This window comes from Trachemys scripta, chromosome 4 (genome assembly GCF_013100865.1).
Source record: "Trachemys scripta elegans isolate TJP31775 chromosome 4, CAS_Tse_1.0, whole genome shotgun sequence".
NCBI lineage: Eukaryota > Metazoa > Chordata > Testudines > Emydidae > Trachemys > Trachemys scripta.
Window position 1 is genome coordinate 109,971,470 of NC_048301.1, and position 24,836 is coordinate 109,996,305.

At 46.8% G+C, this 24,836-nt stretch overlaps 2 protein-coding genes across 2 annotated transcripts in view; one reads left to right on the top strand and one right to left on the bottom strand.

The window, feature by feature from the left end:
• Positions 1-1,026: 1,026 nt before the first annotated feature.
• LOC117876635 (60S acidic ribosomal protein P2-like) lies at positions 1,027-8,764 on the bottom strand. The gene is made up of 4 exons (XM_034768887.1): positions 8,445-8,764; positions 3,927-3,975; positions 1,681-1,761; positions 1,027-1,097 (listed from the first exon to the last, which is right to left on the bottom strand). Exons 1-4 carry the CDS (start codon positions 8,490-8,492, stop codon positions 1,045-1,047), a joined length of 231 nt encoding a protein of 76 aa, XP_034624778.1. The 5' UTR covers positions 8,493-8,764; the 3' UTR covers positions 1,027-1,044.
• An 8,768-nt stretch (positions 8,765-17,532) lies between these two features.
• Positions 17,533-24,836, top strand: part of PIDD1 (p53-induced death domain protein 1) — a 35,178-nt gene continuing 27,874 nt past the window's right edge. Inside the window, 6 exon segments of the mRNA XM_034768776.1 lie at positions 17,533-17,800; positions 19,864-20,277; positions 21,230-21,433; positions 22,678-22,732; positions 23,357-23,426; positions 23,428-23,559. Of these exon segments, the coding sequence (XP_034624667.1) occupies positions 17,533-17,800; positions 19,864-20,277; positions 21,230-21,433; positions 22,678-22,732; positions 23,357-23,426; positions 23,428-23,559 (1,143 nt within the window).

Sequence of the window (24,836 nt, forward strand, 5' to 3'; positions counted from 1 at the left end):
CCTGAAAATTATACATATATAATCCCTAATGTGGATGCAGTTATACAGCTGTAAAGGCATCTTACACTGAACTTCCTCCCCTTCCCATACAGGAATAAGCTCTACTGGTATAAGAATCTTTATACCAATCTAGAATTGCATCCTCTAGTGGATGGGTTGTACCATTTTAAATATACAAAGTTGTACATCTCAGCTATACCCGTATGTAGACAAGACAGCATAAGACTATACCTCACTTCAGCAGTGTTAGCCACAATAATGTCCCAAACACAGGGAATGCAAGTCAATCTGTGGTCAGAGGTTCTTAAACTTCATTGCTCCGCAATCCACTTCTAACAAAAATTACTACACGTCCCCTGGAGAGGGGACCAAAGTCTAAGCCCTGAGCCCCAGCAAGTCTAACCCCAGCACTGATAATCCCATTAAAATGGGGTCAAAACCCACACTTTGAGAACTGCTAATGTAATTGATATCAAAGCTATGAAGTGATTTTAGATTTTGTGTTTGCACATTTGATGAAGTTGAGGTATGCGTTGCTTTTAGAGATCTGTTGGAGATGGAAGTGAAATCCCTACAGAATGTGTTACTGACAGTATTGTAGGCAATATGCAGGTGGAAAGGAATGCACAAGTTTTGGAATAAGATCCAAATCGGCAAAGAAATCAGTGCCATTTTGGTCATTTACAGAATATAATCATTTAGGAGAATTAGCTTTGAAGTTATGCAGCAGAATTTACAAGCTAATTCTGATTTTCTGCCCATTGGGCTTCACAACATGATTTAGCATCAAGTGCATGTTTAGGTACCTCAGGGTGGGGTTTCAAAGGCATCTAAGTGATATAGGAGCATAAGTTTAATTGGCTTCACCAACATGCAGAATCAACGAGGCTACTTAAGATTTTTTTTTCCCCCCTTCAAACAAAGCCCAAATCCAGATCACTGTTAGACAAGAGATGAAAACTCCAGGGGCATTAGGGTTATTATAACAAAACACCCCAACATCCATTTTAAACAAAATATTTTATTAGCTTCTGTAGCAAAAGTTTAGTCAAATAGGCCACATTCCATGTCGTTGTCAGATTCCTCCTTCTCCTCAGCTGCAGAGAGAAAAGATTTAAACAGTGTTTACTCTCATCTGGGAATATTTACAGTACATTTTGGACATTGCAGGTGTGAGAAGATCCCAAAACACATTCTCTTCATGGAAGCATATCTTCCAATTAAATGGACACAAGTCACCCCTTTAAGTTTCAGTCTCTATATCTACTCTGTGTAGTGCTAACGGATTCAGTTTCTTTTTAACCTACACGTTTAAAGATTAAGTGCCAAATTTTGCCTTCAGAGACATGCACAACTCTCAGTTACATCCACAGGAGTTGCATACACATACCTGAGGGTGCATTTTGGCTCTCTAGACCTAAACCAGAACAAAATTAATGAAGGTGAGGAGCAAGCAACTGTGTATAACTTACTGGTTGGCTGGTTTTACCTAACCGCCTTCTATGCACACCACTTTAACAGTTCATTCCCAGGTACAGTGCAGAGATTGTCTTCAGCACTAAACTATGTCAGTGAATATTTCAATCTCAGGACAAGAAGCCAAACTACAATAAAAGAAGGAAAAGCTTCCTAAATTTACGTGATGGGAATTAAGGAACTAAGGTTTTAACGTATACTCACCAGCAGCAGGAGCAGCAGAACCTGGTCCAGCTGAGACTGCTACAGCTCCACCAACTGGCATGCTGGCAAGTTTGCAGTTACCTGTAAGGAACAAAAGGGTGGAGAATAGTAATTAAGCACTCAGAGTAAACCTGGCCCTGCAAATACTGCAACATGCAGAACCAAAGTTATGTAGTAAGATGGCACCTAGTCAATATGGTATATGGACATGTCTATGATAGGATGAAATGAATGAGAAAAAAATATATAAAAATACATAAGGGATGTGATTACAGGCTAGCCTCTGACAAATTAACCCACACTAGCCACTTGCAAGGAACAACAAGTTGCCAGGTGTTTGTTTAAAATACAGCACATTCTACAACAAGATTCCAGAGTTTAAGACTGAAATGCTGGGCAGCTAGACTACCAAAAAAAATAAAAATAAAAATCAATCTGGTGTTGACAATAGTTTTGGGCAGAATTTTTTTGCCTACAAAATCCCCCAAAGCTCTCTAAATCCATATTAAAAAGTAAGACATCAACAGCAAGCAAACTTTACCAAAGAAAGAAAGGTATCCTTCAAGAAGAGCATTTCCAATATGACCTCTGCTAGGTCCTGTCTAGTCTATATTGTCTACAATGTGCTACAACCTTGGACTTTGCAGGAATGCAGCACTGTTTGGGAATATGATTAGATTCCCATGTATAGAAGACCAAACAACATTTTAGCTGTTCCAAGGAGTACTGTGTAATAACCAGGCCCCTCCAACACAGTAGGAATTACATTACAGATGGGGACCTTTGAGATTGGTGAACTCACTTCTGCTTAATGTCTCCAATTTCTGGAAAGTTAGCTCTCTGCCTTTTCTCTTGTGAATACTGAGATTCCCTCTGCTTTCAAAGTTTGCTTACCCAGTCTTTTTGCTTGTACTCCATTTCTAAGAATCAATTTCTAAATAATTCCTTAGGATTTCAGATTCCTATAACTAGCAAAATAAACATGTTTTATAATCATGTCAGATATTCTAGGAAGCCACATACTGTAGAACCTCAGTTACAAACATCTCAGGAATGGAGGCTGTTTTTAACTATGAATGTTCATAACACTGAACAAAACATTATGGTTCTTTCAAAAGTTTACATCTGAACACTGACTTAATACATCTTTGAAACTTTACTATGCAGAAGAAAGATTTTGCTTTCCCTTTTTTTAGAATAGTTTATGTTTAACACTGTACTGTATTTTTTTGTTTCTTTGTTTTTTATTGGGTCTCTGCCACTGCCTGATTATGTACTTCTGGTTCCAAATGAGATGTATGGTTGACTGGTCAGTTCATAACTGAGATTCTACTGTATTTCTAAAATAAAATTATTCCATCAGCAGTCAACTAAATTATTTTAAGTCTGTTGGGTAAGTGCATGCATAATGGCTCTCTCAGATCTTTATACAACATTCACAGAAGTAGCTAATAACTGCTGTACTTACTGATAATCATTAAGGCCTGATCCTGTGAGCACTTAAGCAGATATTTTTGTAACTTTACTCACACGCTTAAGTGTTTGAAGGAATGGGGATTAAATCATTAGAGCTTTGGGCTACTTGAAGTATTCCACATGCTATCTAAAAACAACGTATTTGGTCAGAGCAAAATATTCCACAAGTGGAACATTCAAATTATTGTGCCTTTCTAAATTCATATTTATTCATTTTGCACTGAAAATAAAATGTGATTTTTCACTTCAGTGTTCTCTCTCAATAAGATTGATCATTTCTAGGTCTCCCTGAAATAAAAAACAGAAGGCTTGTGAATGAAGTGTTTAGTTCATGAAGTGACTTCTCTGCAAAAGAAAGTTCAAGAACACAATTGGGTAAACCAAGGACTACAATTTAGAATGCTAAAGTCTGGCTCATTCTCCCACCTAGCAACATGTCCAGAAAACTCTTGTTACGGGCAGACTAACTGTAAACTCATATTTAAGAGCACTTTCCAGTTTAAATCTGGTCCACAAGTGAAACCTAGCAGGTACTGGCACTGACCTGCAGGCATTAGGATGGACCCCTACCCATTATATGATTTATCTCAATTTGTATCTTAATTGAGAGCCCTCTAAAGCAAGTCTGATTTAATGAAGAAAAAACAAAATGAGGAAAAAACAAAATCTGGTAATTCTCTGCCCTTAAAGGTCTTTAAATTAATAAATGAACTAGAGAGGCAATCATCATGAATGTCACCCCTATGCCAACGCCATGAGATTTTACTTACCCTGAGCAATGACATCCTCTATATTGTTTCCGTTCAGTTCACCAATAACCTATGGAAATTACATACAAAGTATTAAAACAAATTGTTTGAATAACACTTAAAACAGCTTATCAATCAGGCTTCTGTGCAATACCACCTAACCAGCTGCTTGTAAGATTCCATCTTGCCCTGTTTCTCCTGAGAAACAATTAAAGGTTTTTTTTAAAATAACTTTAAAATTTAATTTTAAAATTGACAACTTGTTAAGACTAAACTTATGACCTATTAAAATAATTTAAATAATTATAAAAATAGTATTAAGTAGTACATGTTTGCTGTTGGAGGTTTTAAAGAAAGTTAACTCACTGAACTGGGGAAAAAGCACTGGTTAAGCACCAGGAACCAGAGTTTGTTGAAGCACTAAACCAGTTTTGACAGTAGGAGCCTCTCTCCAGAGAATATTTTCTTCATTTCACTTTATTCCCCTAGTTCAGATCAATGACTAGTTCATTCAAAGTTAAGAAACCAATTGGGAGCTGAAGAAGCAGGAAAACTTGTTCTCTTCTTCCAATCAATGAATAAAAGTTAGGTGTGATGATGAGATCTACTAGTTCTAAAAATAAGGACACAGTGACCAGAAATAATCAGTTCAATTCAACAACTATAGATAATATTTCCTATGTTTAATAAATCAGTTTTAACTGCAAAACATGTTTTGATAAACTTTCTTCCTTAGGTATCAAGCATATTCAAGATATTTTTGATAAAATAAAACTTAAATGCTGTTTTTGTGTTTTTAAACTGAATTTTAATTTCCATCCAAATAGAGCCACAAGTAAAACATTAATCTAGTAAATAAAAACTGTGTCATTCATCATTTTCTAACATAAAAATAAATGCAAGTTGGGCTATATAACTGCTTATGTAAATATAGTGTGTCCACATAGTTAGCAAAGAGCAGGACCAAATTTAGTATAAAGCCTTCTACAAGTCACAAAACAGACCCTCTGCAATGGTTTGTTAGGCATTTATGAGACCGATGCTGTACCCGCTTCCATGTGCGCACTCTGCAGCAGGGATCCTGAACCAGCATCCTAAGTGATGTGTGTTCCTCAGTACTCTGACATATGCTAAAGCCCAGCTGATCATTTCAGCTTTTCACTGGAATGGAAAATTTTACTATCAAAGTTGGAGTCCAGGCTGGGAAAGATTAAACAGGAAAACAAACTGCTACCATCTCAGAAACAAGCATTAAAGGTCAAGGGTGCTGCAGCTTCTCCAGGTGTGTTTCAGCTATTGGATAGCAGTGCAGGATAATGGAGAGCCACAAACCAATGTAAACAATGGAGGCAAGATTCTAAAGATAGGAACTATAATGTCAAAAGTACATTGCAGCTCAGCGATAGCAACATATCTAAACAACATTTTTCAACAACTGATCTCCTGCTCAAGTGAAGCATGCAATATATGCATTGCCGTGTTTGTGTTTATTTACTCTGAAAGATGCGTTTGAAGAGTCCTCTAGAGTTATATTGGAGTAAAATCCAGTCAGTGTTAACAAATACAGATAAGTCAATGATGACAAGAACAAATTCCAACGTAACATCGTGGGAAAGGGATGATCAGTGAAAGAGGTTATGAAGGCCCTGGAAACCATAATAAAAAAAAGTGTCAATTTGAAACACACAACTGAATAAGAACCTCTATTTCAGAGTGCAGAACTATATCCTAGTACTGCATGGATTCTGGTTGCACAGAACTAACCACTTTGTTGGTTGGCTTTCTGACGATTACAACTATCCATCTGAAAAACCTAGTTTCCAATATCATCTCTCAATGCAGCTCTTGTAATATCTGACACACAGTGTCTGCAAATAAGATGATTTCTTATTGGAAAAAATATTATAGAATTTCATCAATTGTTTTCTTTTCAATGCCCTTTAAAACACACAAAGAATGAAAGCTCCACCACATTGAGAAGTATTTAAATCTCTCCTCGCTGACACTAACCCTGCAGAATCTTGTCTGTTTTTTCCTAGATATTGTATCATCTGGGTATCTCTCATTTACTTCCATGCCATTGCAGGGGTCTCAGACATTGGTCCACCTCAGTGTCTCCTATGCTCTGCCTGTGGCACACAATAGTTTGTCTCCATTTTTTGAAAGACAAACCAGGCTGTGCCATGGCAGCGCTTTAAGGTGCCATGTGTAGTTGCAGCATAATGCTGGGAGAGAGCTCTCCCAGTGCTTAAAATAAATAAATAAATAAATAAACCCACCCCCACAACCCACACACACCACACCTCCGTGAGCGCAGCTCCCAGCGCTGGTGCACTGTCTACACTGGCACTTTAGAGCGCTGCAAGTTTGAGTGCGGGGGGGGGGGGGGGGGGGGTTTTTTCACACCCCTGAGCGAGACAGTTGCAGCACTGTAAAGTGCCAGTGTAGACAAGCCTTAAGTGTTTCCTAATATCAAACCTAAACCTCCTTGGGTGCAAATTAAGCCAATTACTTCTTGTCCTACCTTCAGTGGATATGGAGAACAATCACAGTCCTCTTTATAAAAAGAACATAGCTGAAGACTTATCTAGTTCCCCCTTTTCTTCTTAAGATTAAAGATGCCGAGCATTATTTAAGCTTTTCTTCATAAGTCAGATTTTCTAAACCTTTTAACATTTTTGTAGGTATCCTCTGGACTCTCTCCATATCTTTATGGAAGTGTGGCACCCAGAATTGGACACAGAATTCCAGCTAAGGCCTCACCAGTGCTGAGTAGAGCGGGACAGTTATCTTCTCAAGTCTTACATACAATGCTCCTGTTAATACAGTCCAGAATGATATTTGCCTTTTTCACAACTGCACTATTCATTCAATTTGTGATCCACTACTGTATAGCAGTGGTTCTCAACCAGGGGTATGCAAACCCCAGGGGGTACGCAGAGGTCCTCCCAGAGGATATTTGCCTACTTTTACTACAGGCTACATAAGCACTAGTGAAGTCAGTACAAACCTAAAATTTCATAAAACGACTTGTTTATACTGCTCTATTTACTATACACTGAAATGTAAGTACAATATTTATATTCCAATTGCTCTCTCATTTTTACTGTATAATTATGAAAGTAAGCAATTTTCAGTAATAGGGTGCTGTGACACTAATTTTTGTCTGATTTTGTAAGCAAGTAGTTTTTAAGTAAGGTAAAACTTGGGGAAACCAATCAGACTCCTGAAAGAGGTACAGTAATCTGGAACGGTTGAGATCCACTGCACTATAACACCCAGATCCTTTTCAGCAGTACTGCTGCCTAGCCCAATTATTCCTCATTTTGTATTTGGGGATTTGAGTTTTCCTTCTTAAGAGCAGTATTTTGCCCTTGTTTTTATTGAATTTCATTTTATTGATTTTAGACTAATTCTCCAAATTGTCAAGGTCATTGACAATTTTAAGACTGCCCTCCCAAGTGATGGCAACCCCTCCTAGCTTGGTGTCATCTGCATATTTTATGAGCATACTCTCCACCCCATTACCCAAGTAATTAATTCATCATCACATTATCAAATCCAGAGCACCTCCAGTCATCACAAAGTCCTGGCAAGTGATAGAAGAATCACACCCATAGTATTCTTATTTTCTGGAGACTGGATGGCTGAAGGAATTGTTGACAGGATAAGAAGTTTAGTTTTCTGCTTCAAATCCATCTTGAATTAGCAGTAACTGAAAATTATCACCTCCTGATGGATGTGTTAAAAAAAAAAAGTTTGACTCTTTCTGGCCAATTTTCTAGCAGATAAGAATCCACATAGCAAGAACTGTGATTCATCATCATGGTTGGCAATCTTGGCAAAGAAGCTAAGGACTAAAATAGGCATGGAGACTCAGTTAATATTGCTATAACACGCAGAAGCCCCAGTTAAGCTTGAAACACAATGGTGGAAGTATTGCAGGGAAACATACTGCCACTGTTCATGCTGTACCTATCCTGGATACAGGAAACAATAAAACTGATACGCAGTTATAAGCACTTCCAAGTTACATGCTATTGGAACTAGGTGCCTTCTATAAGCAGCTCAGACACTGGACCATCTGACTGAAGTAAAGCTTCAGAAAAGCAACATGGTAAATTAAAACACACATTGCCATGAGTATGACTTCGTTAAAATCAGTGTTAGGGGCTGCAAGGGTCATCTAGTCTAACCCCCTGCCAAGATGCAGGATATGTTGTGTTTAAACCATCCAAGACAGAGGGCTATCCAGCCTCTTTTTGAAAACCTCCAGTGAAGGAGATTCCACAACTTCCCTAGGCAGTTTGTTCCATTGTCCTACTGTTCTTACAGTTATGAAGTTTTTCATGAGATTTAATCCAAATCTGCTATGCTGTAGGTTGAACCCATTACCTCTCGTCCTGCCCTCTGCAGCAAGAGAGAACAACTTTTCTCCATCTTTTGTATGGCAGCCTTTTATTTATTTGAAGACCGCTATCCTTTTGCTACCTCCAAGATCACAAACCTTCCTGGAGGCACTGCTGAACCAATGTTTACCTTTGAACAGAAAGGGGGTGGGATCCGGGAACCATATGTCACCTGCATATCCCAGGTGGACAAACATTTCCCATTGCACAGCAGTACATTGGTGGCCCAGGGTATAGATGTGTTGCTTGGAAACCTGCAATTATAGGAAATCCTCCATTACTTGCTACTTACAAATTGATAATAACATGTGCCATGGTTAGACTGAGTCAGAACATGGTATTATGCAGAGTTAACACCTGTCTGATCCAGGAAAAACCCTCTAGTAGCAACTTGGGTTTGTAAAGTTTCTTTTTTCATGACAAAGTTTAAAACGGAAATCTACCTCAAAAATAAAAAAACATTTTATTTTAGATTGAAAAGTTCAAAGTGAAAATAATTTTATCAAAAAAGTTCAAACTTCACAAAACAATCTGATTTCTTCAAATAATTTGTCAAAACCAAGTTGACAAAAAAAGTGTTGCTTTGCCCAGTTCTAATTGGAAGAATAAACTTGCAACCTTGCAATGTTTGTAAAAAAGAAACAAGCAAACATTCATTTGAGGACAGAACTGCACCTTAAATTTAGGAAGTGAAATAGAAAAAAAATGCAATGTTGATTAGTACATCTTTGTTCTTTGACAAGCCTGCAAATAAACCAAGTGCAGTTTTGCTCTGAAGCTGCAAAACTGCTCTGTGGGGTTTATTCCTGCACTAAAAACTGGTCAGATTGGTTCGTGACCGATTTGATGCATAACATTTTTTGATGGAAAATATTTTCATTATTGTAACCCTTCTGCTCCTCTGAGTTGGCAGCAACAAGGGCCAGGTTCAGTATCTCTGGGTTCCGTTTCAATAACGCAATGCAACACCGGCTTGAGCCCCCACCCAGTGACCTGGGACAATTACATACCACCCCCCGGGTGCCTCTAGGAGGCAATACTTTCCCTCTCGCAAGCACAGAGTCTGAGTGTAACAAAAGCCTTTTAATAAAGGAGGGAAACAATGCGACATTATGTTGGGGAAACACCACAAACAGGATTCATAACACAAACCACAAGCAAAAGACCCACCTCCAAGTAAGTTTGGCAGTGTCCTTTTCCCCTCAGGGTCTTAAGTCCAATCACCCCAAAGTCCAACAACCCAAAAGTCTCTGTCTCTGGTCAGTGCCACCCCAGAGTTCAAAAGTTTATCTGCAGAGTTTTACCCTCCCAGCCTAGGTGGAAATGGGGGGGGGGTAGGTACACGCAGGGTGTTAAGGGGCACCTTACGTGGTCCAGGGCTGACTGCCCCACCACTCTGTGGAGTTCTACTGCAGCCTTCACCATGAACAGCTCCGCTCTACCAGCCGCTCCTCCAGCTGTCCCCACAAACTACTCTGCTGTTCCGTGGGCCACTCCAACCATCTCACAAACTGCTCCACTCTGCCAGCCACTTAATATATCTTCAGGCTCCCCCACTAGTTAATACAGCACTCAGTGATGTCAGCTCAGTAATTTTAGCTCTTTTAGTGATTTCAGGTTGTGGTAGGGGAGCCCCAGTGCTGGTACACCATTGGTCCAAAGTGAGTTTAGCTCAGCAGTCTCTAGCTAGACTTAGCTCTGCTATTCAACAGCGAAGAGAGAAGATGGTGCAATTGGTGTTCCAGGCCCTCAAAGGGGGTTCCATACCATCAGGTATGCATACCTCTCTCCATTCACTGCGTTTTGGACCATGTCTCTTGTCTAGCAAGTGCTACTTAGCTGATGGTGAGACTCTGTCATAAAATAGTTTCATTGTCCTTATTCACATAATCAGGGTAACAACACTTTATTCCTCCTGCCCCAATAACAGAGAAACTGGGGATCCCACAGCTGCCAAAGTGACCATTTTGGGCTGCCATGGGCTCATGCGAGGCGAGGCGGGTGTACCTATGCAAACGAGATCAGCCCCTAAAGTTCTTTTCCACACTCACCATAATTCACCACCAGATGTCAGGGTAGAGCTCATCCTGACTCTGCTTACATTATAGTGGAGTATTTTTTAAGCTACTAAAGTTAAAGACTTTTTTAGACAAATTTCCATTTTAAAGGTTTGTCATGGAAAAAGAAGCTTTGTGAAAAGCTTGGAATGAAAGAAAAAACTTTCATTACTACATTTTCAGCCAGCTCTATTCACAATGATTTCCAGAGAAAGTTTGCTCACTTTACAAGTAAAAGCTGCTTTTTCTAACTGCCAGCCCTACAAACCAGAACTGCAATCAGCAGGTCCTTCCTGGATAATACATCTTGAATAAAGCCCCATTGTCAGACATTACTACACCTGTGCAGCTCCCCTAGCTTCAATTGGGTTATACAGATAAACTTGGAGCAGGAGACTTGACATGATAATTGGAATTTAATTAACAGTCTGTAGATGATGCATGAGCCAGGATAGAATTCAGCTCCTGCTCTCAGCTAGGTAGGCTCTGAAGAGTTAACATTAATTTTGAACCCTGAAGTAAACTAAACAAAGACCTGTTGAATAAGAAAGTAGCCATTTTATATAGGTCTGTTTCAGAGTACAACAACAACAACAAAAGAAAAAAGAAGGGGGAGCATAAGGACCGTACAGAGTGGTCTGATGGCAGCATGAGCATGTTTCCTTGTGCAGGGGCACAGGACTAGAGGAGCAGAGTTTTGTGGGAAAATTGAAGAGACCAAAATCCAGCTCTACTGGTATTTGCTACAGCTGCTTTAGCATCAGAGCACCTATTGACACCCTAGGAAGTGTCAAATAAAATGACTCCATAAATGAGATGTAGAGAAGAAGCATTTTGACCCCTGAATAGTGAATAAATACCTGTAAATAAGCCACTTGCAGCTGAAGAATAGGTACAAGGGGTTGCACTTTGTATGTCAAATAGATTGAAAGTGGGCTTGGAAAGAGTTTAAAGCAGAAACCCATACAGCTTATGTGTATTAACAGTGCACCTAGACCAGGGGTTCTCAAACTAGGGGTCAGGACCCCTCAAGGGGGCACCAGGTTATTACATGGGGGGTCCCAAGCTGTCAGCATCCACCCCACACCCCACTTTTCCTCCAGCATTTATAATGGTGTTAAATATATAAAAAAGTGTTTTTAATGTGGGGGGGGCATCACACTCAGAGGCTTGCTGTGTGAAAGGAGGCACCAGTACAAAAGTTTGAGAACCACTGACCTAGACAATCAGACAAAGCACTGGTCTTTATAGGTAACACCAGATAGCCCTAGAATCTAAGGGTACATCTACACTACAGCGGGGAGTCGATTTAAGATACGCAAATTCAGCTACGTGAATAGCGTAGCTGAATTCGACGTATTGCAGCCGACTTACCCCGTTGTGAGGACGGCGGCAAAATCGACTTCTGCCGCTTTTTGTCGGCGGCGCTTACTACCACCTCCGCTGGTGGAGTTAGAGCACCGATTTGGGGATCGATTGTCACGTCCCGATGGGACGCGATAAATCGATCCCCGAGAGGTCGATTTCTACCCGCCAATTCAGGCGGGTAGTATAGACCAGACCTAAACCTGACATCCAATGGTGGGAACATCTTACCCTATTATCACGATCTACAAGCCAGGACAATGGTTTAATAAAACCAAACCAGGCCCCCATAATATTGATATGAACNCTGCTTTAGGAGGGGGTGAGCCAACAGGTCCATGCACGGTGCACCAGTGTGTCTGCACATGTGGCCAAGCAAAGCTGCCTGTTTCCCGCTTCCTCAAGCCGCGAGCAGCTGCCTGGACCAGCCGGGAGGGGCCGGTCCCCGGGACGCTCCACAGTGGGCTGCAGATCGCCCCCCAGGGACTGTCCCTTTAAGAGCGGGGCAGGCTCGGGGCGCTGCCGGGTGCAGTCCCGGCCCCGTCTTCTCTCGCTGGGTAAGAGCTGCGCGGGGCCCCGCTCCCTGCCCGCGGCCACGTGGGGCTGGGGGGGAGTAAGGGGGCAGGAGAAGCTGCTCCGCGCCGCCTCCCAACTTCCACCAAGTGCGCGGGGGAAGCGGGGCTCGGCAGCCCCGGAGCAGGAGCCCGCTCCCCTGCCCCAGGCAGCGGCGGGAGGCGGGGTGAAGTGGGGCAGCGTTAAGGCCCCCCCCGGGCTCTGGCTTTGCCCCCGATCCCCGCAGCCGGGCCGGGTGGCGGGGGATACGAGGGCCCTGTTCTCGGCCGCTTGGCGTTTCCTGTGTCCGCGGAGCAGATGGGGCCAAGTCCCGTCCCGCCCTGCTGGGGCTGATGGCTGAGCTAGTTTAGTTCCCTCCCTCCGAAATTGGCCTTGCCTCTCCCAGCTGCCTGCGTCCCCTCAGCCTTAGGTGAAGCTGCGCTGGGTGCTCCTCCCCCAAGAGTATGGGGCTAAACTCCCCATGGCTATGGGCCTTGCCTAGGGCAGTGATTCTCAAACTTTTGTACTGGTGACCCCCTTCACATAGCAAGCCTCTGAGTGTGACCCCCCCCCTTATAAATTAAAAACACTTTTCAATATATTTAACACCACTATAAATGCTGGAGACAAAGCGAGGTTTGGTGTGGTGGCTGACAGCTCGTGACCCCCTCCCCATGTAATAGCCTTATGACCCCCTGAGGGGTCCTGACCCCCCGTTTGAGAACCCCTGGCCTACAGAGAGTCACATTCTATTCCTGGTTCTGCCATCGACCTGCTGGATGATTTTGGGCAAGTTGCTTCTCGCCCTGTGCCTCACTTTCTCCTTCTGTAAAATGGGGCTAATGGTACTGACTTCCTTTGAAATTTAGGGCTTAATGTTAACACCTGTGTAACTACTAGCAAAGTAGAATGCATTTTGCATTCATGTAATTGCATTTTGCATTCAAACTACATGGGTATATCAGAGGTTTTCAACCTGTGGTCCATGCAACTCTGGCTGGGCTTGTAAACTATGTCTAACATTTCAAACACAGTCTGCACCTCCTTTTGTAGGGGTTTGCAAATGAAAAAAGGTTGAAAACCAGTGGTATAGATGACCACACAAGGTGAAGGGGACAAGGGAGAATTTATCCCACATTGGTCTTTCCCTCTTCTCCCACCCCGATAATGTGGAAGGCTGTGTGTGCTTCCCCCATGGCACTCCTGGTCCCAGCTAGTGTATAAATGTGGTGACCCCTCCGCCCCCACATCACTGCATAGTTACATCACAAGTTGTGTTTCCTAGTCCTTGTGTTGATGTGAGCCAATCCACCTCTGCCTTTCTCTTCTCTGCAATTTCATCCCATTGCTCCTAATTACACAGTCAGTATGGCCTATTTGATCTAGGGTGACCAGATCACCCAAGTCAAATATCGGGACGCGGGGGCAGGGGGATGCGGGGGTGTGTGGCGGGGGGCGGGGCCAAAAAAAAAAAGAAAACGAAAAACCCTTCCTCCGCAAGGGCTGGAGGGAGGCCCGGGAGACTCAGGGGAAGCGCGGGGCCGGGGTGAGTGAGAGTCCGGCCTGGCCCCGAGCAGGCAGGACTCAGTTGGGTGGTAAGGAGAGGAGGGGGGTGGCCCGTGGGGCCAGGCGGCGGCTGTTCTCTCCCCCCCCGGGCAGCGGGACTCGGGAGCAGCCGCTGCTGCAGCTCCCACTGCCGCGGGGGAAGGAAGCGGCCATGGAGCTCGGCGGCTGCGGCTCTGGCGCCCCCGAACCCCTGAGCCGGGGCCTGCTGCGGGGACCCAGTAGCGCGCACGCTGCGCCCAGCCCAGCCCCTGGCCAGTCGCGTCTGGGCTGCTGCCCAGCTGGTGCTATCGCGCGGCGGCCGCGGAGTGGGGGCAGCAGGCCCCAGCCCCCTCGTCCTGCTCGGGTCCCGCAGGGGAACGAACGGGGCTGGGCTGCCAATGCCTCCGCCCCAGGGCCGCCGCGGGATTGCACCAGCTGGGCAGCAGCCCAGACGCGACTGGCCAGGGGCTGGGCTGGGCGCAGTGTGCGCGCTACTGGGTCCCCGCAGCAGGCTCGGGGGGTTCGGGGGCGCCAGAGCCGCAGCCGCCGAGCGCCATGGCCGCTTCCTCCCCCGCGGCAGTGGGACCTGCAGCAGCGGCTGCTCCCGAGTCCCGCTGCCTGGGGGGGAGAACAGCCGCCGCCTGGCACCGCGGGCCGCCCCCCTCCTCTCCCTACCACCCCAACTGAGTCCTGCCTGCTCAGGGCCAGGCCGGATTCTTACTCACCCCGGCCCCGCGCTTCCCCTGAGTCTCCCGGGCCTCCATCCAGCGCTTGCGGAGGGAGGAGGAATGGTGAGCCCGGGGAAGAGGCGGGGATTCGGGGAGGGAGCCAATCGGGGGAGGAGGAGGCGGAGTCGGGGGGGGGGGCGCGAGCACTTCCGGGCTCCAGGCTCCGGCGGATTTCCTTGTTTGTCCAGTGTCCCGACTGCACGTTGGTCGGGACGCGGGACAAACAAGGAAATATCGGGACAGTCCTGATAAAATCGGGACGTCTGGTCACCCTATATTTGATCATGTACTGGCCTAGGACTTAGGCACAGAACTCAGGTCTCCTGGCTTTGCCCTTGGCCTGCTGGGTGACCTTGGGAAAGTTGCTTTGTCTCTCTGTGCCTTTGTTTCCCTGTCTATAAAATGGGAATAATGATACTGATCTCCTTTGTAAGGTACTTTGAGACCTACTGATGAAAGGTGCTATAGAAGAACTAGGTATTATTATCCTAAGCAAGCCTTCTCCTTTGATTACACTCTTTACATTTCTGGAGATGACTCTGTTTTCTGGCTAGATGGAGGGGATGCACCAAGGTGGCTGTTCTACCTCATTGCTATACCTGGCACATAGCTGATCTGCCACTGCTAGCAGCAAATATCTCCAATGGCCAGTGATAAGACACTCGATGGGGAGGGCTCTAAGTTACTACAGAGAATTCTTTCTCAGTGTCTGGCTGGTAGGTCTTGCCCACATGCTCAGAGTCTAACTGATCACCATATTTGGGGTCAGGAAGGAATTTTCTCCTTGGTCAGATTGGCAGAGATTCTGCGGGGGTTTCACTTTCCTCTGCAGTAGGGTGACCAGATGTCCCGATTTTATAGGGACAGTCCCGTTATTTGGGGCTTTGTCTTATATAGGCTCCTATTACCCTCTACCTCCTGTCCCGATTTTTCACACTTGCTGTCTGGTCACCCTACTCTGCAGTATGGGGTACAGTCATTTGCTGGTTTAAATTAGTGTAAATGGTGGATTCTTTGTAACTTGAAGTCTTTTAAATCATGATTTGAGGACTTCAGTAACTCAGTCAGAGTTCAGGGGCCTATTACAGAAGTGAGCAGGTGAGGTTCTGTGGCCTGCGATGTACAGGAAGTCACACTAGATGATCATGATGGTCCCTTCTGGCCTTAAAGTCTATACCAACTGCCCCTAAAATCTGTAGTGACATGCTGTGTGTACAATCCCCATGCATCTTGTTGCGGCTGGAAGATGCTGTGTTTATAAGCTTCTTCTAGCCAGGCTCTGCAGAGGCAATAGGGCTTCACTGTGTGCTCATGTCCCCTTTCAGAGCCTCCTTTCTCGTCATCACGGCTGCCTTGTGATGCTGCTAGTGCCTGCCTGCCTGGCAAGTCAAAACATGCTCCGGCCCCAGTGGACTAACAGCAGAAGATGGCAGAGCTGCCGGAGGTTGCGGAGGCTTTGGGAGAGGGCAGTTTGGTGACTGCCACACTTGAGGGCTGCCGCCTTGCAGACAGGGCCAGCTCTAGGTTTTTTGCTGCCCCAAGCAAAAAAAAATTTTGGCTGCCCCCCGTCCCGGGACTGGGCTCCTTGACGCACCCCCCTGCTGCCCCAGCCCTGAGCTCTCCCACCCACCCTGCTGCCCCAGCTCTGGGCTCCCTCATTCCCCCCCCCCATTGCCCCCCCCCCCCACACCTCCTGCTGCCCCAGCCCTGGGCTCTCCCCCCCCCTCCCCCACCTGCACCCTCCTTCTGCCGCAGCCCTGGGTCACTGGTAATTCGCTCCCACGGCAGGCCATTCAGCATGAATTTTAGATGTGCACAGAACACAGAGAGGATTGGTTCCCATATGGTTACAGAACTGTAGTAAAGTGGAACAATTTTCAGCTTGTGTGACTGGGGGATATCTGGATGCATATTATAAGACTGTCCTACATAAATGAGGAAAAGTTGAGGTGACTTTATTATTCTTTTCTTCCACTCTTTCTTGCTATGGGGAATTTGCCAATGCAATATCACTGTCTTCCTTTTAAACAAACAAACCAAACAAAAAGGCAATGACTGCTGAAAATAGCAATTCCAGTCCTAATAACCACTGGGAAGCATTTCTTGCTCAATTTTATCCTACTTTTTCTACAGCAAGTTACAGTGGATCAGTATATTTGATTTGGGAGAAATGAAGTAACAGCTGCCCAAACTGAGCTTGAGCACTCCTGAATTTTGAGGTGTTCAAATCTGGAAGGCAGGGGGGGAGGGGGGAAAAGGGGGCTGTGGCTCCGCAGGGGAGCACGGCAGCATGTATGCAGCAGTGTGTCTGGCGCTGCACGGAGTCAGATATGCTGGTCTGAGTGGCACGGTAAGGGGGTTGCATGGGGAGGAGGTTCGGGGGGGCAGTCGGGCAGGGAGAAGGGGGGGGTTAGATGGGTCAGGGGTTGGGGGGGCAGTCAGGAGACAGGCAGCGGTTGGATAGGCATGGGAGTCAGGGGATTTGTCAGGGGACAGGTAGGGGGTGGAGTCCTGGGGGGAAGTTGGGGCGGTCTCAGGAGGGGGCAGTTGGGGACAAGGAGAAGGGAGGCTTAGATAGGGGGTGGGGTCCTGGGGGGCAGTTAGGGGCAGGGGTCCTGGGAGGGGGTGATCAGGGGACAGGGTGCAGGGGGGGTTGGATGGGTTGGGGTTTCTGTGGGGGGCAGTCGGAGGGAGTGGATGGTGGCAGGGTGGGGCTACCCTCTCTGTGGACTGTCCTATTTTTTGAATGTTAAAATATGGTATCCCTACCCTTCAGAGTGCAGCTCTCCATTCATAGCAGGCTGCAGCATGAGGTCTCAGCTACCTCACTCCCTCTCCCTCTTTCCTGTTGGTAGTGGCCAAGGGAATGCTGGGAAATGTAGTTCTTTCCCTGCTCCAGGGCTGGCTCCATAGGCAGGGAGCTAACCAAGGAACTACAGCTCCCAGGGCTCCCTGTTGGTTCTCAGCTCCTATGCTTGATCCCTGCCGCCCCTGCAAATGGGCTGCCCCAAGCAGGTGCTTGCTTTGCTGGTGCCTAGAGCCGCCCCTGCTTACAGACAACAGGCTGAACCTGGATGTGTACCCTAACGGCTGTTGCCAGTTCCTCGAGCTGTTTGAGAAACGAAGGGAAGAGGTGGCCCAGGTGGAATTCCTGCGGCTGAACTGCAATGAGGCCCTCATAGACTCCACGCTGAGCAGCCTTCCTGTCCTGAAGTGCCTGAAGTCCCTGGTGCTCAAAGGTAAGACATGGAAAAGCATCCCTGCACATTCGTCTGGGCTTGGCTCTTTCCATCTGCTCCTACAGGATGGATGCGCTTTATGGTTTCCATTGTGCACTAGCGCCCCTTGCAGCGGCTTTGGGTCCGTTAGCCTTACGGGGAGCAGCATGCAGATTCAGCAAGATCCAGCACAGAGGCTGTTATTCTCATCCTTTGTTTCCACAGCTGCTGGGGACCAATTTCCTCACTTGATTCAGTCTGACAGGTGCAGCCTTTTATTTGACTGTCACTTGGAATGGAGACTGGTTGGATCTTTAGTTGTGGAGAGTGTGATTGAAATTATTTTTGGTGATTATTTCCCACCCCCTGTTCCCTTATGAGACGTAATGATTCCTTTCACTGTGTTTCCTTCTGCTGTACCTTTCTGAACAGACCCTCGTCCTGTGCCCTGCAGCACAGGCTGGGAACATGGTTTGAGAATGAACAGCAAAGAAACTAACTTATCAGGAGCACAAAAAGTATTGGAGTGGATATGCCTATGACTTGTAGCCCATGGCATGATGATATTCAGTAAATACCTGTTGACCGTTGTATTGCTTCTTTGGCTTCCCAGTTTTTGTATGCTAGGAGGCTGTGAATATGAATGGTGTGTCTTTAGTAATCTTGGAAAAATGTTGAACCACCCAGTCTTATGGGGGAAACTGTATGTGCATGTCAGAGAGGAAGGATGGTCCAGTGGTTAGGACACTAACCTGAGAATCAAGAGACCTAGTTCATTTCCCCTGCTCCACCAGAATGCGACGTTAGGCAAGTATCTCTGGCCCAGATCCACAAAGGTATTTGAAATCAAGGGAAGTTAGAAGTCTAAATACCTTTGTGGATCTGGGCCTCAGTTTTCCCATCTGTAAAATGGGCATATTAATACTTCCCTACCTCCACAGATTTATGCTATGAAGTGCTCAGATACTCTGAGTATCCTGAAAAAAAGCAGAAAAACTTGGTTCGCTAAGAATTCCTTATTTAAGCCCTACTATTTGCTAATCCAGGGTTTCTCAAATATTAATCTTTCTTCTATTGTACAACAAAAAAATCCAGTGATATCCTCTAATGTAAGCATTTAAAATTGCACTGCAGGAGGGTGGTGAGTAGGAGGGAGGGAGGATATTGGTACATTTCTGGAAGTGTGAATTTAAATCATGTGGCTACCACATTTTTTTTTTCCCTCTCCCACGAGTCACTTGCCCTGGTAGTCTCAAGCAAGCCAGAAATCTTTTGAATATGCTGGATTTGTTATTTGGAGCACACCTCCCATCAAACCTAGAATTGTTGAAGTTAGAGATGGGGAAAGCTATTAGACCATGCAGTCCCCCTCCCTGCCAGTACGGGTTATCACCGATGTGCTGCTGTCCAGGCTAGTTTTAAATGTCCCAAGCAGTGAAGCTTCTATCATTTCCCTTGGGGAAACTGTGCCACAGCCAAATATGGCTCTTTCTCAGAGAAATTTCCCCATCTTCAGCTAAAATTGCCTCTTTCATAAGTGCATCCTATAACTCCTAGTTCTCCCTTCTCCCACTGTGTACCAGATAAATCTCTCCTCTCCTCCTCAGCTGTTAAAACACCAAAATTTTAGGTGTCCAACATCCAGGGGTCAGATTGGACCAAAAAAAAGAATGACCGCTAAAACAGACCCCTCATACATACAGTGCAGATGCCCTGCTCCACAGAATTCCCCCCCCCCAATACAGAGCCCTCCACAACTGATACAGCCCATTTTACAGATGGAAAGACTGAGACACAGAGAGGTGAAGTTATACAGGTGACTCACCCACCCAGTGACAGTGCTGGGAATAGAACGCAGGTCTCCTGAGCCACACTTTAGTGCACTAGCCCTTAGGCCATGTATACATTTTGCTCTTGTAATCTGCGTGCACGCACCAATCCCTCCAGCCCACTGTTAACATTGTCCAAACTTCCAGTTTGCCATGCTGTCGATTTCAGAGGGAGCTGTATATGGCTATCTGATGCTAGTTTAGCAGAATCCATGTAACATGGACTCCTTTTTCTCTGTTTTTCCGTGCCCCCAGGTGGGCATGCCCAGGATGAATTGGGTGCTTGTCAGCAGGGTTCCCTGACAACCTTGCCACAAGATTTTGGGAGTCTGCTATGTCTCACTCATCTGGATCTCAGCTTTAATAGCTTCTCCAGGTTGCCCAGCTGCGTCACTGACCTTGCCAGCCTCCGTGTGCTCTTGGTGTGCCACAACAGCTTGGTGGAGCTGCCCGAAGACTTTGGCCAGCTCAGTAAGCTGACTTTCTTCTCTGCCATGAAAAACCAGCTCCGGGATCTACCACGGAGCATCGGGGAGCTGGCCGCGCTGCAGAGACTGGACCTGTCTGAAAACGCCCTGCAATCACTTCCCGACGAGATTGGGAGTCTGTATAACTGCATGGAGCTGGATCTCTCAGGGAATCAATTGATGGGCGTCCCTGATTCACTTGGTAAGAGGTGCACCCGGAAGAAAGAGAGAATGAACATTCCTAGCTCCTGACATGGAATGGGTGGGTTTTAGGGAGTCTTTGAAGAGGAAGACATGTAAAACCTAGCCTTTAAATGGGATTCGGTGTCTGTCACTGCCCCGCTTGCTTCATCACCCCCAAGCTGGGCTGTGGATCGGGAGGTATCTCTTACACGACTTGCTAGGAGCAGGATATTGTCTATATGGAGCCCTGTCAATTTAGTCAGTGAGCAAACCGGGCACTTTGACGATTCAGAAGACTCTGGGCCAGATCCTGAGTTGTTATAAATCAGGATAACGCCATTGCCTTCAAACTGACCTACACCAGCTGAGGATCCAGCCCTTTGGCAGCTAGGGCACTGGCTCCTGGCAGGATCCCAGCTTCTCTGCAGTTGCTGATGTGAGGCAACACACCGAGGGCTAATTATATTGATGGGTTGTTCGGTTTTAAATGACATCTGTGTTGAGTCCAGACCAATCCAGAAAGCCGTTCAGTGCTGGACTCTGAGATCTCAAACCTGTATTCTGAATGGGCCTATTTCCACAGCTTTGATTTTTGCATTACTATGCCCAGGTTTCTGCCGTGGTTGTTATATTGCCGTAGCATCTAGAAGCCCCAGGCATGGACCAGAGTCCCATTGAGCTAGGCTCTGTACAAACAGAACAAAAGGACAGTCCCTGTTCCAAAGAACTTACTGCTGTCCCAACCTGCTAATTCTCTGAACCCACGAGATTTGTGCCTCTCTCATGATTGAAATATATCCATGATTTGTGTGTGTGTTTGGGGGTCTGGTGCAGGCAGGCTGGGGTGGTGCTCTGGGTGCTTGCTGAGGGGAATTGGGGATGGATGTGTATGTTGGGGGTTGTTAGAATCACTACTCATGTATTTACCGAGTTGGGGAGGGAGCAATTTTTCTTCTTGTTCTAACTTGCAGCCAATTTGCAGTCTCTGCAGCAGCTGCATCTTCACAGCAATCTCCTGGTGACTGTCCCCGCATCCCTTGCCAGCCTTCCCAACTTGTCCAGGCTTGACTTGCAGAACAACTGGCTTCGCTCCATCCCCCCCGAGATCCAGCGCTCTCCCTTCGTGCACCTGCGGGGCAATCCGCTAGGAGAACCTGAGATCCCCCTGCAATCTGGTAATTGCGTCCCTGGCTTGACTGCATCTCAGACAGCTGCTCCCAGGCTCTAGCAAGTGTCACAAGCTGGTGTGTGAATGTGATTGTTGGAGATGAGGGGGAGAAAATGGATCATTATTCATATGGCATCATTGCAGGTATATTTGGCACTGCACAGACACACACAAGTGAGCTCCTCGCTCAGAGAGTTTATAATCTAAGTTAGATGTGGGCTTCCTTGTATTAGAGGGTGTATAAGGGAGAGGAGGCTATCCAGAAGTTCTGACACTAGGTTGCCAGTGTCTTCAATTACAGGCTGTGCTAGTTCTGTGGGAGGGATTCTAATTTTTTGAGTCAGTTCTAAGGTGTAAAAAAAAAATCTCTGGAGATGCTTTTGCTCAGCCTGATCATTGGAAAGGTCTTGCTGGTGATGCAGAAGTGGGGTTGTGGGAAAGTCAATGGGCAAAAGGAAGTCAGCCTCTTGGGAAAGTCCTCAAGCTGCAAGCAAAAAGATCCCGAAAAGCATCTGCTATTTAGATCATAAACAGGCAGCGGCGTATTATCGCCTAGGCCGACAAATTTGCAGGGGCGGCAAATTTGAGCACCCACGGAGAAGCTCCCCTGCTCCAGCTCGCCTCCTCCGTGAGAGTGCTGCCGCGTCCTGTTTCTCTCCCCTCCCTCCCAGCACTTGTGCTGGGAAACAGCTGTTTCACGGGGCAGGGAGGGAGGGGGGTACGAGGCACGCTGGGGAAAGAGGTGGGGCCGGGGCGGGGATTTGGGGAAGGGATCCAATAGGGGCAGGGAGGGGGCGGAATTGGGGTGGGACTGTGGGGAAGGGGTTGGAATGGGGGCGGGGCCAGGGGTGGGGCCAGGGGCGGGTGGGGCCAGGGGCGGGCGGGGCGGCAATTATGTCAGGGCTTAGGGGCGGCAAAATCATTAATCCGCCACTGTAAACAGGCAGAGGTAGGGAAGAGTCAGCGATGCCAGTACAGCCCGGCCAATAGCTGCTAAGTGCAGGAAAAGAGATGCATCAAAAGTTCACTGACCTCTGTCCATCCTCCCGTGGAACCCGATACAAAGCCCATGGGGGGGATATGGAAAATCTCGCACTGACTTCGCTGGAATTTGGATCCAGCCCCTGATGAGCACAGTGTTGCAAGAGAAATGCTCCTTTATCACCTGCACCCCTCAAATCAATGGACTGTCTGCCTCCAGCCTGCCTGCTACCCACCCCTGTTCACTTCTCTTCTTCTGATTCACTGCAGATGAATCCAGCTCAGGAGAGCTAGGAAGAGTGTTCCTTGTACCCAATGAGGACAGGTATTTCACGCAGTGTCTCTGTTATTTTTGTTACTATTTATTATTTTGTATTGCAGTAGCACTTAGATGCCTTAGTCAAGATTAGGGTCTCATTTTGCTAGGTGCTGTACATACACATTATTAGGGATAGTCTCTGCCCCAAATTGTTTCCAGTCCAAATAGACAAGTCAGAGTTTTACTCCATTACATGCAGGTCACGAGACACAGGAAAGCAAAAGTTTAATGGCGTGTGATGTCACTGGAAGACAAGGTGGGTGAGGAAATATCTTTTATTGGACCAGCGTCTGTTGGTGAGAGCAACAAGCTTTCACGCTACACAGATCTCTTCCTCAGGTCTGGGGAGTGTCACAGCTACATGCAAGATGGAACAGATAGCTTTTTAGCAAAAGTAGTTAGTGCATATTCTAAGGGACCAGTCACGTTGAAGTGGCCCATTAACACCCCTATAGTCATAGGATAGAAAGGGGGGTTAGTGCGTTACAGATTAAGTTGATCCAGTAAAAGACATGACCTCACCCACTTTGTCTCTCTAGTATCCTGGGACCCACACGGCTCCAGCAACACTGTATACACCAATGCGAGTCATTGCAAGATGTCATTCATGCATCTCTTCTTTTTCATAAGCTTTACTGTGACCCCCGATGGCTGCAAAGTCATCCTGGCCTGCGGCATCCAGTTTTACTTCCCCCCCGGGTGCTGCCACCTCCTCAGTAACGATCCATTTCCAAACGCTCTCGCCTGACCCGCAGTGGGTGAAACTGAGGCACCATGACATCCTGCTGAGTGAAGTCCTGGAGCTGCGGCCTCATGGGGTTGTATTCCAGCAGGTAAGAACACGTGAGGGGCAGGACGGGGCTGGGCAGAACTCTGTGTATTATAGCCCATCATGGGTCCATATGTGCAAATATGACGGGCCAGAAAATCCTTGTTTGTGACCTGAAAGGATCATGTTGTGGGGCTGCCAGGCCTCAGTATGTTGACTGCTGGGATCCCTGAACCACAAATCGCTGATTGTAAATAGCCCCAAGGATCAAATTTGAAAGGGATTCTCAGCACCAGGGCAAATCCCCAAAAGGCCAGTGTCTTCCCTCCAGCAGCACGCTGTCCCCGCACCTTCCCCATCCCTTCTGCTACGATGCAGGCTGTTCTCTCAATGAGAACCTCCTCCCTCCCAGCTCATGAACTCCTCCTAGGGGAAGAGCCGGCCCCTGGGGGTGATCTCCGTCTGCCAGAAAAAGGATTTGTGCCCGATTGATGGACGCTTACATGAGTAGCCCAGTAAAGCCAATCATGGCCAACAGGAGCTCACTGACCTGTGCATGGAAAATCCTCAGCTTTCTTGGAGGCCATTGCACAACATCCCCACCTGAGCATTGTCCGGAGCATAGTCAGGGAACTGGGGGCAGCGGTTCTGGCAGACTCTGGGGCTGGTGGGCTGCAGGAGTGATCAGTTTTCATAACCACCCCCCACTCTCTGCCTAAAGTCTGCCTGTGATGGATTGCACTTACTCCTGTGACCGTTCCCCAGTGTCTAGGCGTGGTGTTGCTGCTCTCATCAGCTCCCAACGCGCCTGGCAGGCTGTCAGCCTATCTCTGTGGGTCTTCTGTGGCTTGGCCGGGTCACGCAGCTCAGATCCCTTCTAGGGTACAGCCAACTTGGATAGAAGCAGTCCCTTGCCCTTCAGGGCCAACCATAAATCAAATGGTTTCTTACCCTTCTGGAGCTTAATTCCCTCCCCAGAATTAAATCAGCAGGGTTCTTCCTGAGCTCCACCCGCCGATTTGTGGCCAGCAATGGGCCCTGGCCCAGTGTGGTTCCTTTGTCTGTAGCCTAGAGAGCATCTCTCCTCACACCACCGTCTCCAGCCAGGAACTACCTTGCTAGCAGCAGGCAGCTCCTTTTCTTTTGGCCTTGTTTGGGTGTTGCTGGAGAAGAAGCTCTCCATGGTTCCCACAATGCCTGCTCCTGCGATGCTTCCCTAGGTAAGCCTAGAGATCTAGTGCTCACTGCTCTTTTCCTCTCAGAAAGCTGTTTCCAGGGGTGGTGGGTAGCAGAGCAGCGGGGAGTGGGGAGCACGGAGGCTTGCCATACCCCGTCACATTG